The 13310-nt window shown below is 50.6% G+C and overlaps 1 protein-coding gene across 2 annotated transcripts in view; it reads left to right on the plus strand.

Moving 5' to 3' along the window:
- LOC142463236 (embryonic protein UVS.2-like) overlaps positions 1 to 13310 on the plus strand; it is a 75761-nt gene that overhangs the window by 57519 nt on the left and 4932 nt on the right. For both annotated transcript variants that reach the window (XM_075565734.1, XM_075565733.1), the window contains exons 4-6: positions 10302 to 10386; positions 11146 to 11273; positions 12513 to 12653. In XM_075565734.1, the coding sequence (XP_075421849.1) occupies positions 10302 to 10386; positions 11146 to 11273; positions 12513 to 12653 (354 nt within the window). The remainder of the gene's footprint in view (positions 1 to 10301; positions 10387 to 11145; positions 11274 to 12512; positions 12654 to 13310) is intronic.

A 13310-nucleotide genomic window follows, 5' to 3' on the forward strand; every position in this document is an offset into this window, starting at 1 on the left:
GCGGCGCTCTGTATCTCTGACCCCTGTGTGCGGCGCTCTGTATCTCTGACCCCTGTGTGTGCGGCGCTCTGTATCTCTGACCCCTGTGTGTGCGGCGCTCTGTATCTCTGACCCCTGTGTGTGCGGCGCTCTGTATCTCTGACCCCTGTGTGTGCAGCGCTCTGTATCTCTGACCCCTGTGTGCAGCGCTCTGTATCTCTGACCCCTGTGTGCAGCGCTCTGTATCTCTGACCCCTGTGTGCAGCGCTCTGTATCTCTGACCCCTGTGTGCAGCGCTCTGTATCTCTGACCCCTGTGTGTGTGGCGCTCTGTATCTCTGACCCCTGTGTGTGCAGCGCTCTGTATCTCTGACCCCTGTGTGTGCGGCGCTCTGTATCTCTGAACCCTGTGTGCGGCGCTCTGTATCTCTGACCCCTGTGTGTGCAGCGCTGTATCTCTGACCCCTGTGTGTGCGGCGCTCTGTATCTCTGAACCCTGTGTGCGGCGCTCTGTATCTCTGACCCCTGTGTGCGGCGCTCTGTATCTGACCCCTGTGTGTGCGGCGCTCTGTATCTCTGACCCCTGTGTGTGCAGCGCTCTGTATCTCTGAACCCTGTGTGCGGCGCTCTGTATCTCTGACCCCTGTGTGCGGCGCTCTGTATCTGACCCCTGTGTGTGCGGCGCTCTGTATCTGACCCCTGTGTGTGCGGCGCTCTGTATCTCTGACCCCTGTGTGTGCGGCGCTCTGTATCTCTGAACCCTGTGTGCGGCGCTCTGTATCTCTGACCCCTGTGTGTGCAGCGCTGTATCTCTGACCCCTGTGTGTGCGGCGCTCTGTATCTCTGAACCCTGTGTGCGGCGCTCTGTATCTCTGACCCCTGTGTGCGGCGCTCTGTATCTGACCCCTGTGTGTGCGGCGCTCTGTATCTCTGACCCCTGTGTGTGCAGCGCTCTGTATCTCTGAACCCTGTGTGCGGCGCTCTGTATCTCTGACCCCTGTGTGCGGCGCTCTGTATCTGACCCCTGTGTGTGCGGCGCTCTGTATCTGACCCCTGTGTGTGCGGCGCTCTGTATCTCTGACCCCTGTGTGTGCGGCGCTCTGTATCTCTGACCCCCGTGTGTGCGGCGCTCTGTATCTCTGACCCCTGTGTGTGCAGCGCTCTGTGTCTCTGACCCCTGTGTGTGCGGCGCTCTGTATCTCTGACCCCTGTGTGTGCGGCGCTCTGTATCTCTGACCCCCGTGTGTGCGGCGCTCTGTATCTCTGACCCCTGTGTGTGCAGAGCTCTGTATCTCTGACCCCTGTGTGCAGCGCTCTGTATCTCTGACCCCCGTGTGTGCGGCGCTCTGTATCTCTGACCCCTGTGTGTGTGGCGCTCTGTATCTCTGACCCCTGTGTGTGCGGCGCTCTGTATCTCTGACCCCTGTGTGTGCGGCGCTCTGTATCTCTGACCCCTGTGTGTGCAGCGCTCTGTATCTCTGACCCCTGTGTGTGCAGCGCTGTATCTCTGACCCCTGTGTGTGTGGCGCTCTGTATCTCTGACCCCTGTGTGCAGCGCTCTGTATCTCTGACCCCTGTGTGTGCGGCGCTCTGTATCTCTGACCCCTGTGTGCGGCGCTCTGTATCTCTGACCCCTGTGTGTGCGGCGCTCTGTATCTCTGACCCCTGTGTGTGCGGCGCTCTGTATCTCTGAACCCTGTGTGCGGCGCTCTGTATCTCTGACCCCTGTGTGTGCAGCGCTGTATCTCTGACCCCTGTGTGTGCGGCGCTCTGTATCTCTGAACCCTGTGTGCGGCGCTCTGTATCTCTGACCCCTGTGTGCGGCGCTCTGTATCTGACCCCTGTGTGTGCGGCGCTCTGTATCTGACCCCTGTGTGTGCGGCGCTCTGTATCTCTGACCCCTGTGTGTGCAGCGCTCTGTATCTCTGACCCCTGTGTGTGCAGCGCTCTGTATCTGACCCCTGTGTGCAGCGCTCTGTATCTCTGACCCCTGTGTGCAGCGCTGTATCTCTGACCCCTGTGTGCAGCGCTCTGTATCTCTGACCCCTGTGTGTGCGGCGCTCTGTATCTCTGACCCCTGTGTGTGCAGCGCTCTGTATCTCTGACCCCTGTGTGCAGCGCTCTGTATCTCTGACCCCTGTGTGCAGCGCTCTGTATCTCTGACCCCTGTGTGTGCAGCGCTCTGTATCTCTGACCCCTGTGTGTGCAGCGCTCTGTATCTCTGACCCCTGTGTGCAGCGCTCTGTATCTCTGACCCCTGTGTGTGCAGCGCTCTGTATCTCTGACCCCCGTGTGTGCAGCGCTCTGTATCTCTGACCCCTGTGTGTGCGGCGCTCTGTATCTCTGACCCCTGTGTGTGCGGCGCTCTGTATCTCTGACCCCTGTGTGTGCGGCGCTCTGTATCTCTGACCCCTGTGTGTGCGGCGCTCTGTATCTCTGACCCCTGTGTGTGCGGCGCTCTGTATCTCTGACCCCTGTGTGTGCGGCGCTCTGTATCTCTGACCCCGGTGTGTGTGGCGCTCTGTATCTCTGACCCCTGTGTGTGCAGTGCTCTGTATCTCTGACCCCTGTGTGTGCGGCGCTCTGTGTCTCTGACCCCTGTGTGCAGCGCTCTGTATCTCTGACCCCTGTGTGCAGCGCTCTGTATCTCTGACCCCTGTGTGTGCAGTGCTCTGTATCTCTGACCCCCGTGTGTGCGGCGCTCTGTATCTCTGACCCCTGTGTGTGCAGCGCTCTGTATCTCTGACCCCTGTGTGTGCAGCGCTCTGTATCTCTGACCCCTGTGTGTGCAGCGCTCTGTATCTCTGACCCCTGTGTGTGCGGCGCTCTGTATCTCTGACCCCTGTGTGTGCGGCGCTCTGTATCTCTGACCCCTGTGTGTGCGGCGCTCTGTATCTCTGACCCCTGTGTGTGCGGCGCTCTGTATCTCTGACCCCTGTGTGTGCGGCGCTCTGTATCTCTGACCCCTGTGTGCGGCGCTCTGTATCTCTGACCCCTGTGTGTGCGGCGCTCTGTATCTCTGACCCCTGTGTGTGCGGCGCTCTGTATCTCTGACCCCTGTGTGTGCGGCGCTCTGTATCTCTGACCCCTGTGTGTGCAGCGCTCTGTATCTCTGACCCCTGTGTGCAGCGCTCTGTATCTCTGACCCCTGTGTGCAGCGCTCTGTATCTCTGACCCCTGTGTGCAGCGCTCTGTATCTCTGACCCCTGTGTGCAGCGCTCTGTATCTCTGACCCCTGTGTGTGTGGCGCTCTGTATCTCTGACCCCTGTGTGTGCAGCGCTCTGTATCTCTGACCCCTGTGTGTGCGGCGCTCTGTATCTCTGAACCCTGTGTGCGGCGCTCTGTATCTCTGACCCCTGTGTGTGCAGCGCTGTATCTCTGACCCCTGTGTGTGCGGCGCTCTGTATCTCTGAACCCTGTGTGCGGCGCTCTGTATCTCTGACCCCTGTGTGCGGCGCTCTGTATCTGACCCCTGTGTGTGCGGCGCTCTGTATCTCTGACCCCTGTGTGTGCAGCGCTCTGTATCTCTGACCCCTGTGTGCGGCGCTCTGTATCTGACCCCTGTGTGTGCGGCGCTCTGTATCTGACCCCTGTGTGTGCGGCGCTCTGTATCTCTGACCCCTGTGTGTGCGGCGCTCTGTATCTCTGAACCCTGTGTGCGGCGCTCTGTATCTCTGACCCCTGTGTGTGCAGCGCTGTATCTCTGACCCCTGTGTGTGCGGCGCTCTGTATCTCTGAACCCTGTGTGCGGCGCTCTGTATCTCTGACCCCTGTGTGCGGCGCTCTGTATCTGACCCCTGTGTGTGCGGCGCTCTGTATCTCTGACCCCTGTGTGTGCAGCGCTCTGTATCTCTGAACCCTGTGTGCGGCGCTCTGTATCTCTGACCCCTGTGTGCGGCGCTCTGTATCTGACCCCTGTGTGTGCGGCGCTCTGTATCTGACCCCTGTGTGTGCGGCGCTCTGTATCTCTGACCCCTGTGTGTGCGGCGCTCTGTATCTCTGACCCCCGTGTGTGCGGCGCTCTGTATCTCTGACCCCTGTGTTTGCAGCGCTCTGTGTCTCTGACCCCTGTGTGTGCGGCGCTCTGTATCTCTGACCCCTGTGTGTGCGGCGCTCTGTATCTCTGACCCCCGTGTGTGCGGCGCTCTGTATCTCTGACCCCTGTGTGTGCAGAGCTCTGTATCTCTGACCCCTGTGTGCAGCGCTCTGTATCTCTGACCCCCGTGTGTGCGGCGCTCTGTATCTCTGACCCCTGTGTGTGTGGCGCTCTGTATCTCTGACCCCTGTGTGTGCGGCGCTCTGTATCTCTGACCCCTGTGTGTGCGGCGCTCTGTATCTCTGACCCCTGTGTGTGCAGCGCTCTGTATCTCTGACCCCTGTGTGTGCAGCGCTGTATCTCTGACCCCTGTGTGTGTGGCGCTCTGTATCTCTGACCCCTGTGTGCAGCGCTCTGTATCTCTGACCCCTGTGTGTGCGGCGCTCTGTATCTCTGACCCCTGTGTGCGGCGCTCTGTATCTCTGACCCCTGTGTGTGCGGCGCTCTGTATCTCTGACCCCTGTGTGTGCGGCGCTCTGTATCTCTGAACCCTGTGTGCGGCGCTCTGTATCTCTGACCCCTGTGTGTGCAGCGCTGTATCTCTGACCCCTGTGTGTGCGGCGCTCTGTATCTCTGAACCCTGTGTGCGGCGCTCTGTATCTCTGACCCCTGTGTGCGGCGCTCTGTATCTGACCCCTGTGTGTGCGGCGCTCTGTATCTGACCCCTGTGTGTGCGGCGCTCTGTATCTCTGACCCCTGTGTGTGCAGCGCTCTGTATCTCTGACCCCTGTGTGTGCAGCGCTCTGTATCTGACCCCTGTGTGCAGCGCTCTGTATCTCTGACCCCTGTGTGCAGCGCTGTATCTCTGACCCCTGTGTGCAGCGCTCTGTATCTCTGACCCCTGTGTGTGCGGCGCTCTGTATCTCTGACCCCTGTGTGCGGCGCTCTGTATCTCTGACCCCTGTGTGTGCAGCGCTCTGTATCTCTGACCCCTGTGTGCAGCGCTCTGTATCTCTGACCCCTGTGTGCAGCGCTCTGTATCTCTGACCCCTGTGTGCAGCGCTCTGTATCTCTGACCCCTGTGTGTGCGGCGCTCTGTATCTCTGACCCCTGTGTATGCGGCGCTCTGTATCTCTGACCCCTGTGTGTGCGGCGCTCTGTATCTCTGACCCCTGTGTGTGCGGCGCTCTGTATCTCTGACCCCTGTGTGTGCAGCGCTCTGTATCTCTGACCCCTGTGTGCAGCGCTCTGTATCTCTGACCCCTGTGTGCAGCGCTGTATCTCTGAACCCTGTGTGCAGCGCATCCTCTAATAATCCCACCCTGGGATTGTACTAATCCCACCCTTTAATATTCCCATACTAGAATAATACCATCCTGTAATATTCCCATACTAGAATAATACCATCCTGTAATATTCCCATACTAGAATAATCCCATCCTGTAATAATCCCATCCTGTAATATTCACTCCCTGTAATAATCCCTTTCTGTTATATTCCCAGATCACACATCACAGAAGAGCGTGTTTGAAAGTATTTATGAATTAAACAGAAAAAATGGTAATTTTTTTCTTTTAATTAAAGTACATTCTGTCAAAAAGAAGGGTGTCAGTTTTTTTTTATAGTGTATGTACTGTAATTAATGGTAAGAGAGGATGTACTGTATGTGGAACATTAATAATGAAATAAGTGGCAAAATATAGCTATGTACCCTGATATTATGTACCATTTTAAATCCTTTACAAATTATACCTACTGATTTACATACTTAGAGACACATTACTAACTCAAACCCCAGGAACTCGTTAGTAAGAAATTCTATAAAAAACTCACAGTTGTTTTCCATTTTTTAATAATGCCAAAACGTGACTATTCTTTATTCTTATAAAGCGCTGAATACGTACTCAGCACTGTACTAAATGAAATACTTGTTGATTAACTCAGACAATAAAAGTGTGCAATGCTAATAGAAACGGAAACAATGTGATGGGTTCCTGTCCGGGGAATTTACAATCCACTCAATTTTAACAGCCATTTTTTTTCCCAAAATAGAAAATGGCAATTTTTTTTAAAATGAATTATGTGTTAAAGTGAAAAGTAAAGGTAATTTGTAGAAGAAAAAAAAAAAGAAATGTACTGAGTTAGGCCTCGGCCATGGTTATTGCTGGCGGGCGGAGGCGCGCTGAGGCTGAGGGAAAGCGGGTGCTTTCCCTGGCCTTAGACAGCGCGCCGTCCGAGGGCGTGTCGGCCGGCGGGCCAGTGACGTCACGGAGCGGGTTCGCCCTCATTGGACGAACCGCTCACATGACCGGCCCTGCGCTCTGGCAAGCGCGAAAATGTAAAATTTTCCTAAGACCTACGCTTTGGCGCGCTTGCGGCAGCGTAGGCGAGCCCCTACTAAAGCCGCTCTCATTGCGGCTGCAGGGGCTCAGTGCCGAGCGGAAGCGCGCCTCAGCACGCAAGCACTATCCATGGACGCGGCCTTAATGAGACTGCATTCTCCTTAACGAGGTTTCACGGCATTAACTAGAACTTGTTGCATTGCTTCTCAGCAAACGTTTTCTTTGGAAAATACTCCATCCGGGATCTGGATATCGCTGTGACAACCCGAAGAGTCGCTCCCCCGTGTCCGCTGGGTGTGTGCTTGTGGGATAAATCCGCAGATGGACTTGTCCGCGTCCCGTACACGCTGTCCACCGACTTCCGTAAGTGCGGGCGCGCTGTCTGAGGCAGCGGGGCCTTAGCCTATGCAGAGAGGATTCTGTAACATGCGCTCCCTGCGCCCACGCGTGGGATGGGACGCACGTAATACAATGCTCAGACACATGGCCTGTACTTTGTATAATAATCATTATTAGAATACTTTATTATTATTATTATTATTATTATTATTATTATTAATGCCCTGTTTTAAACGATGAGCTTTGTTGTCGTTTACAATATTGCGATGTCTAATCCTTAAGCAAGTGATGTATTTATAAACGTGGCGTTTGAAGGAGCATTTCCCGATATTTATGCCCTAAAACAGCGGTCTTTTAGTAACCAACCCAGGCCTCTATTCAGCGGGGCGAGCAGTGAATACCCACTTTGCAATGTATCTCGTGCTATTTAAGTGAATGGAAGTTGCTCCGTTAATACCTGTGTATTAATCTTCATTGAATACGGGTCGGCTTTCTGCTTTTCCGTGGGAGGGGCCGGTGTAACCACCCACTTCTTCTGTTTCCCCAGGGTCACCAGACCTGCCGCTGTTTAAAACAACGTTTAATGAGTTTGCGGCTTCCACCTGCATTCGCTTTGTCCCACGCGCGTCACAGGCCGACTACATACACTTTGAGGATTTGCGCGGGTACGTACTCGCCAGAGATCTCCACAAGGGGGCGCTGTACAGACAGGCGGCATGATATCCATTGTTTGGAAGAAGCTTGTGGGGAGCGCAGAATTTCACCATATAAATGGAATGATATAAATAATAGTGTAATATGTCCAAACACCTGTAACAATGTATATGGGGATCGAGATTAAGAACTCACATTCTCCCAGTTAAAATACAGCATTGGAAGACAATCTGAAGACTCTGTAGTTTGCAGGGGGGGGGGGGGGGGTCTTGCTTAGGATACTCTCCCTGGTGTCAGTGGAACAAATCCTCGATGGAAACAGAGACAACTCTAGTGCAACATTGTATGTTCACTGCTGATGTATTCAATAAAAACAGTGGTAATCCACACTTACATTAGCACCATGTGCATAGACACGTAACAATCGACTCCTGACGAAGCTGGCACGCCAGCGAAACGCGTAGAGTAAACTAGCCGCAACTCAGAGTGTGCCCCCCATGCCCCAGAACCCGTGTGGACCCATTTCAAGATCGATCGCGAAACCGGAAGTGACGCGACGCGATCCCGGGAGTGAGGAGTCTTCAGATTATCTTCCAATGCTGTATTTTAACTGGGAGAATGTGAGTTCTTAATCTCGATCCCCATATACATTGTTACAGGTGTTTGGACATATTACACTATTATTTATTTCATTCCCTTTATATGGTGAAATTCTGCGCTCCCCACAAGCTTCTTCCAAACAGTCAAGAGAGGAGGAACTGGATCTTCTCCTAAGAGGGTTGAGCAGCGAACTTTACTAGTATTATCACGATTTTGAACACTGTTTACATTTATATATTTATCACTATATATTTATATATTTATCACACCTTTATTGGAAGCGCCTCACGGTTTTTGTTTTATACTTGGCATGATATCCAGGTCTGATTCCGTTGTCCAAGCACCAAACGCAAATTAAAGCCCAACTGGGCTCAGTTAAAGGAGAGCACGGCACATTCAAACAGGTGTGCACGTCTTGGCAGTGAAGAGGTTAAAACGAAGAGTGATCCAATTAACGAAACTAAATATGTTAAGGGTTTAAATCAAGTGGTTCTCAATTCCCCCCCCCCCCCCCCCTCCAACAGGTCAGGCTTTGAGGATTTCCCTGCTTCAGCACAGGTGTGCTCAATCGGTGGCTTATTCAAAGAATGAAACACTGAGCCACCTGTGCTGAAGCAGGGACTGATTGAGCAATCTGTGCTGAAGCTGGGACTGATTGAGCCACCTGTGCTGAAGCTGGGATATCCTTGACCCCTGACCTGTTGGGGGGAGGGGTCTTGAGGACTGGAGTCGAAAACCCCTGGTTTAAATAAAATAATGATGAGTCCTGGGCATCGTCACACGTCACCATTATTCTTTCAGGTGCTGGTCAGCAATTGGCCAGTCTGGGGGCCAGCAGATCATCTCCCTGCAGAGATCTGGGTGCCTGCGGACAGGAACCATGGCCCATGAGATGCTGCATTCTCTAGGCCTTCACCATGAACACGTGAGGCGAGACAGGGATCAGTATGTCAGCGTGCAGTGGAACAACATCTTGACTGGTAAGTTCCTGAGGCCTGCAGAGGACAGTGTCTCTGCGCATTACAGAGGCTTCCAGGCTGCGGACAGGTCAGTTAAACGCAGACACAATAAAGCATTTGTGCATCTTGAATCCAGTCACCCGGAGTTCCTCAAAAAGGATCCAGCAAAGCGATCAAGCGCCTTCCAGGGGGAACAGACTAATATGAGCCTTATACCTGGACATTGCTAAGTTATAGCAGGTGTGGGCAACTCCAGTTCACAAGGGCCACCAACAGGTCAGGTTTTCAGGGTATCCCTGCTTCAGAAATATGGGGGGGGGAGAGAGAGAGAAACCCACTCAACCTCTAATGCAGGGGTGCTCAATTGCAGTCCTCAACCCCCCCCCCCCCCCCCACAGGTCAGGTTTTCAGGATATCCCTGCTTCAGCACAGGTGGCTCAATCAGAGTGGCTAGCTAAGAACCTGAGGTTAATTGTTTAGTACCCATCTCCTATCCATGCTTCAGCACAGGTGACTTAAACTGATTGAGCCACCTGTGCTGACGCAGGGATATCCTTAAAACCTGACCTGTTGATGGCTCTTTAGTCCTGGAGTTGCCCACGCTTAGGCCACAGTGACGCTGAGTGCACTGACGCTCGAGATCGGTGCTCATCTTTCATGGGGGATTTGTGGCCAGCCAATTGCGCGCTTGGAAGGAGTGTTTCAGGGGGTGTGGCCATGACATCACGGAGCTTGTTCGCCCTCATTGGGCGAACCGGTCACGTCATGCGCCAGCGAGCGGCAAAAACAAATTTGCTTGTGTCGGCAAGCAGCTGAGCGCCCTGTGCTCACAGGCACATACTCTCTCAAGCTGGACAACCACATTGCTAGCAATGTGTTTGGTCGCGCTGAGCGCGCACGCACACTCAGGAAGGTACATATGAGTTATTGAAATCACACACTCCCCCCAGTGCAAACTCGGAGTACTGCATGTCTGCCTCTGATATGCATAGGCTTTTTTCTGAATATTCTTCTTGCATCAAAGTCTGTTTTTAGTTCCCATGATTTGACCAAATCGGACTAACCCACATTTCTTTGCAACAGACCATTCCTGTAAGTTATATCTTTTTACTACAGTTTTCAAAACCTAATTATGAACGACGTCACAGCTAATCCCACATTATGCCCTGCTGTAGTGACGGTCTCATACAGACCTGGGGAAATAATGTTGCAACAATTCCATAGTTGCTGTGATCAGGATTCAGTTATGTGCCTTTTCTTTCATAGTAGCAGTCATTCTAAAAGGTCACATCTTAAGTTAAGACCGCTGAATGGCCTCGCTTTGGCTGGGTTCAGTATGTGTGGATTTCTGTTGCATTCACAGTTTTTTTTGCATTGCTGATTTTCTTGCAGATTCCAGAGATTCTTTTAAACCTGTTGACACCAACAACATGAAACTAACATCGTATGACTATGGATCCATCATGCATTATGGAAAGTAAGTGTTGCCCTGTAAAACAACCCTCTTTTCTCACATAGCTCTTACTTTGAATAGGTTACACGTATTGTGCCTAAGATATATAGGGTCTTATTCTAAGCAGACGTTTGAAGTTCATGGGGAATATTGGCCGAAAACTGACCGACGTTGCAGCCTTGGTGGGTATAGAACAAGCCATATAGTGACTTGTTACCAACCATTACTTCTCTTGGCAGACTTACTGATTTTCAGTAAATCCCCAAGGAGACGTCACAATGAAACCATTCTGAAAAAGTTGCTCTTCTCAAAGTAAAAACAGAGGGTGGGCAGGTGATGGGATTCGTGAATTCCGTATTTGTTCGGATGTCAGTCAGTCTCCAGAACCAAACTTAGAATATGAGCAAAGATCTGCGAAAGATCATTCTCTGATATTTCTTTTACATTTTTTTTTCTAAATAAAACTGCGTTCACTTTTGGGTTCGCAAATGGAAAACTGGAGAACTTATGCCCAAAGGTTTCGACTTTCCAAAACATTTCAAAAACGTTCTTCCTTTTTTTTTAGTTCTTTCCATCGTTTTGCTAAAAAAACAAAACCAATGGAAGTCACCAAAACCAAAACATAATCTGTTAGAACCAAAACACCAGGGAAATGTTTGTATGTTTAATTAGCGAAATATATATTTAATTCATTGTATATCTTTAAGAGTTAGTAGGGCTCCGTGTTGATTGAGTGATTACTTAAGCCCTTACAAATGTCATAATGATTTATTTTTCTTACAGGGCTGCCTTCTCAATCAATGGTTTTCTGCCAACCATGATCGCAGTCCCAAACAATAACACCGCATTTGGACAAGACTTTTCAATGAGTGATATGGACCTCAAGAAGATAAATCTTCTGTATCAGTGTGGTAAGCACAAGCCTGGAGATCTTGGTAAATCTGCATTGCGTGACCTGAGGAAGAGAGGAGAACTCTCGAAAGCTTGTCTTACCTTTTTATTTGGATTAACAAATAAAATGATATCACCTAATACTGAAACTCATTTACTCTGCACTATCGCAGCTGGACTAACACGGCTATTTCTACTTCATTCGTGTCTAACAAGAATGTATGTGTCTTACCCAGACCTGCTGAAATCTTTTACAGGGCTCAGGACACAGTGCTGACCTGGGCCTCCCCTCCATCCTCACCCCCCCCCCCCCTCCGTGTTGAGTGGTGCAAGGGGGGAGAAGGACATCCCATTCGGGTAGAAAATCCCAAGAAGTTGGGCCCAACTTTCAGTATCGGCCAAGTGGGCCCCCTGGGAGGTACCGGTCCTTGGACAGTTGTCCCTGCTCATTCCCCCCATTGGCGGCCAAGCGTCTTAGTGGGGTAATTCGACAAGCAGACAAAGGCAATGACTTAAATGGGGTTTTTCGCTGTTATAGGATATATTGAATGACCTTTAGTTATATGACTAGCAGAGAATTTAGGCATACATGGTAATGGAATGGATATCCTTATAGTAATATAAGTAGTCATCATTTCATTTTCAAATGGTCAGTACAACCTCAATTGGCTTACATTGGCTTACATTGTTGAATTTATAGGACAGTTCCAATGCTTTGTGTATTCTATAAAGTAAAATCAATGTAACATCTTGGTTTGTTTTTGAATTTAAGATGCATTTAAGAAACTGAGCAAGTGAATGAGAAAGGTTGAGGAGAAATCCCCCCACACAGGGTGTGACGCTTTAAGTTGTGTTCACACATTACCCTGCTGGTACCCAGAGGCGTTTGTTTAAACGTTTGCCCAGCTGGAAATTCTCACTAACATGCAAATATCTCCAACCCTTTTCATTGATACTAACCACCAGATAATAAAGAACCCCACCCCAGTATTGTCCCTGCCCTGATCTCAGGAGATCTGAGATCTGTTAACAGGGACCAACCTTTATAACCTTATTTACCTTAATTACCTTAAATCAACAACAACAACATTATTAATTAAAAGAAAGAGACCTCTTAGAATAAATTAAATTCTCTTATAAGAGGAAGTACAGTACGAGTGTTGGGTTTGGAAGGTCACACCTGTGTTGGGTTTGGAAGGTCACACCTGTGTTGCTTTGCCCTGAAGTTGGCAATGTCCTGTTTTGTCATCTTCTAACAGACCGATACTTGAATGTAATGAAAAACACGTTGGCCCCAGCCGTGTCCAGCACCACGAGGAAGACCACAGGTCAATCCACCACAAAGAGAACCATTGCTACCACCACCACTACTGCCAAACCAGCCGCAGCGATCAGCTCCGGTAAGATGTGGTAATCACAGATTGCTCCAGCATTTGATCCCTGAGAGACAGTGGAGCGCGTGGGGTTGGGGATGTGGTCCTAGGCACTGAAACACAGACCCACTGGTTATATTAATGGCACTTTAACCTCGGGTTGTGATGGAGACTGACGGTGAGGTGCTGGAGAGAAGCTGTATCCATAGAAAAAAATGCTAGACTAGTTAATAAAAAGTCAGGACCAAAGGCAGCTTCTGGTTTGTTTATAACGCCCCTAACATGTCCATAATACATGGTCAGTTCACTCCTCCCTCATTAAAGAAATGACCATGTTACCTGCATCATAATTATACATGTCCCTTCTTGTCAGAGAACCAAGCCGGGGAATTGGAAGGGGATTGGAAGAACCCTATGCCTGTGGAATAGGAGGAGGACATATCTTTGTAAACACAAGTGACATAATTTAAAGGGTTGAAGGATGAGAATGACCTCCCCAGTTTAATGTTAGCAGATAATGTTTTGGTTTTATGCGTGTAGCGGTTTCAGTTTAAGAAAAAGTCCCCAATACCCATATAATGTGATGGTCCCTCCGGCCTCGATGGGGAGATCTATCAACATACTAAAAATACAAATGGACGTTTGTGTTGACGCGGTGCTCCATTTTCTATTTGCATTTGCGTC

This window comes from Ascaphus truei, chromosome 11 (assembly GCF_040206685.1).
Source record: "Ascaphus truei isolate aAscTru1 chromosome 11, aAscTru1.hap1, whole genome shotgun sequence".
NCBI classification, from domain to species: domain Eukaryota; kingdom Metazoa; phylum Chordata; class Amphibia; order Anura; family Ascaphidae; genus Ascaphus; species Ascaphus truei.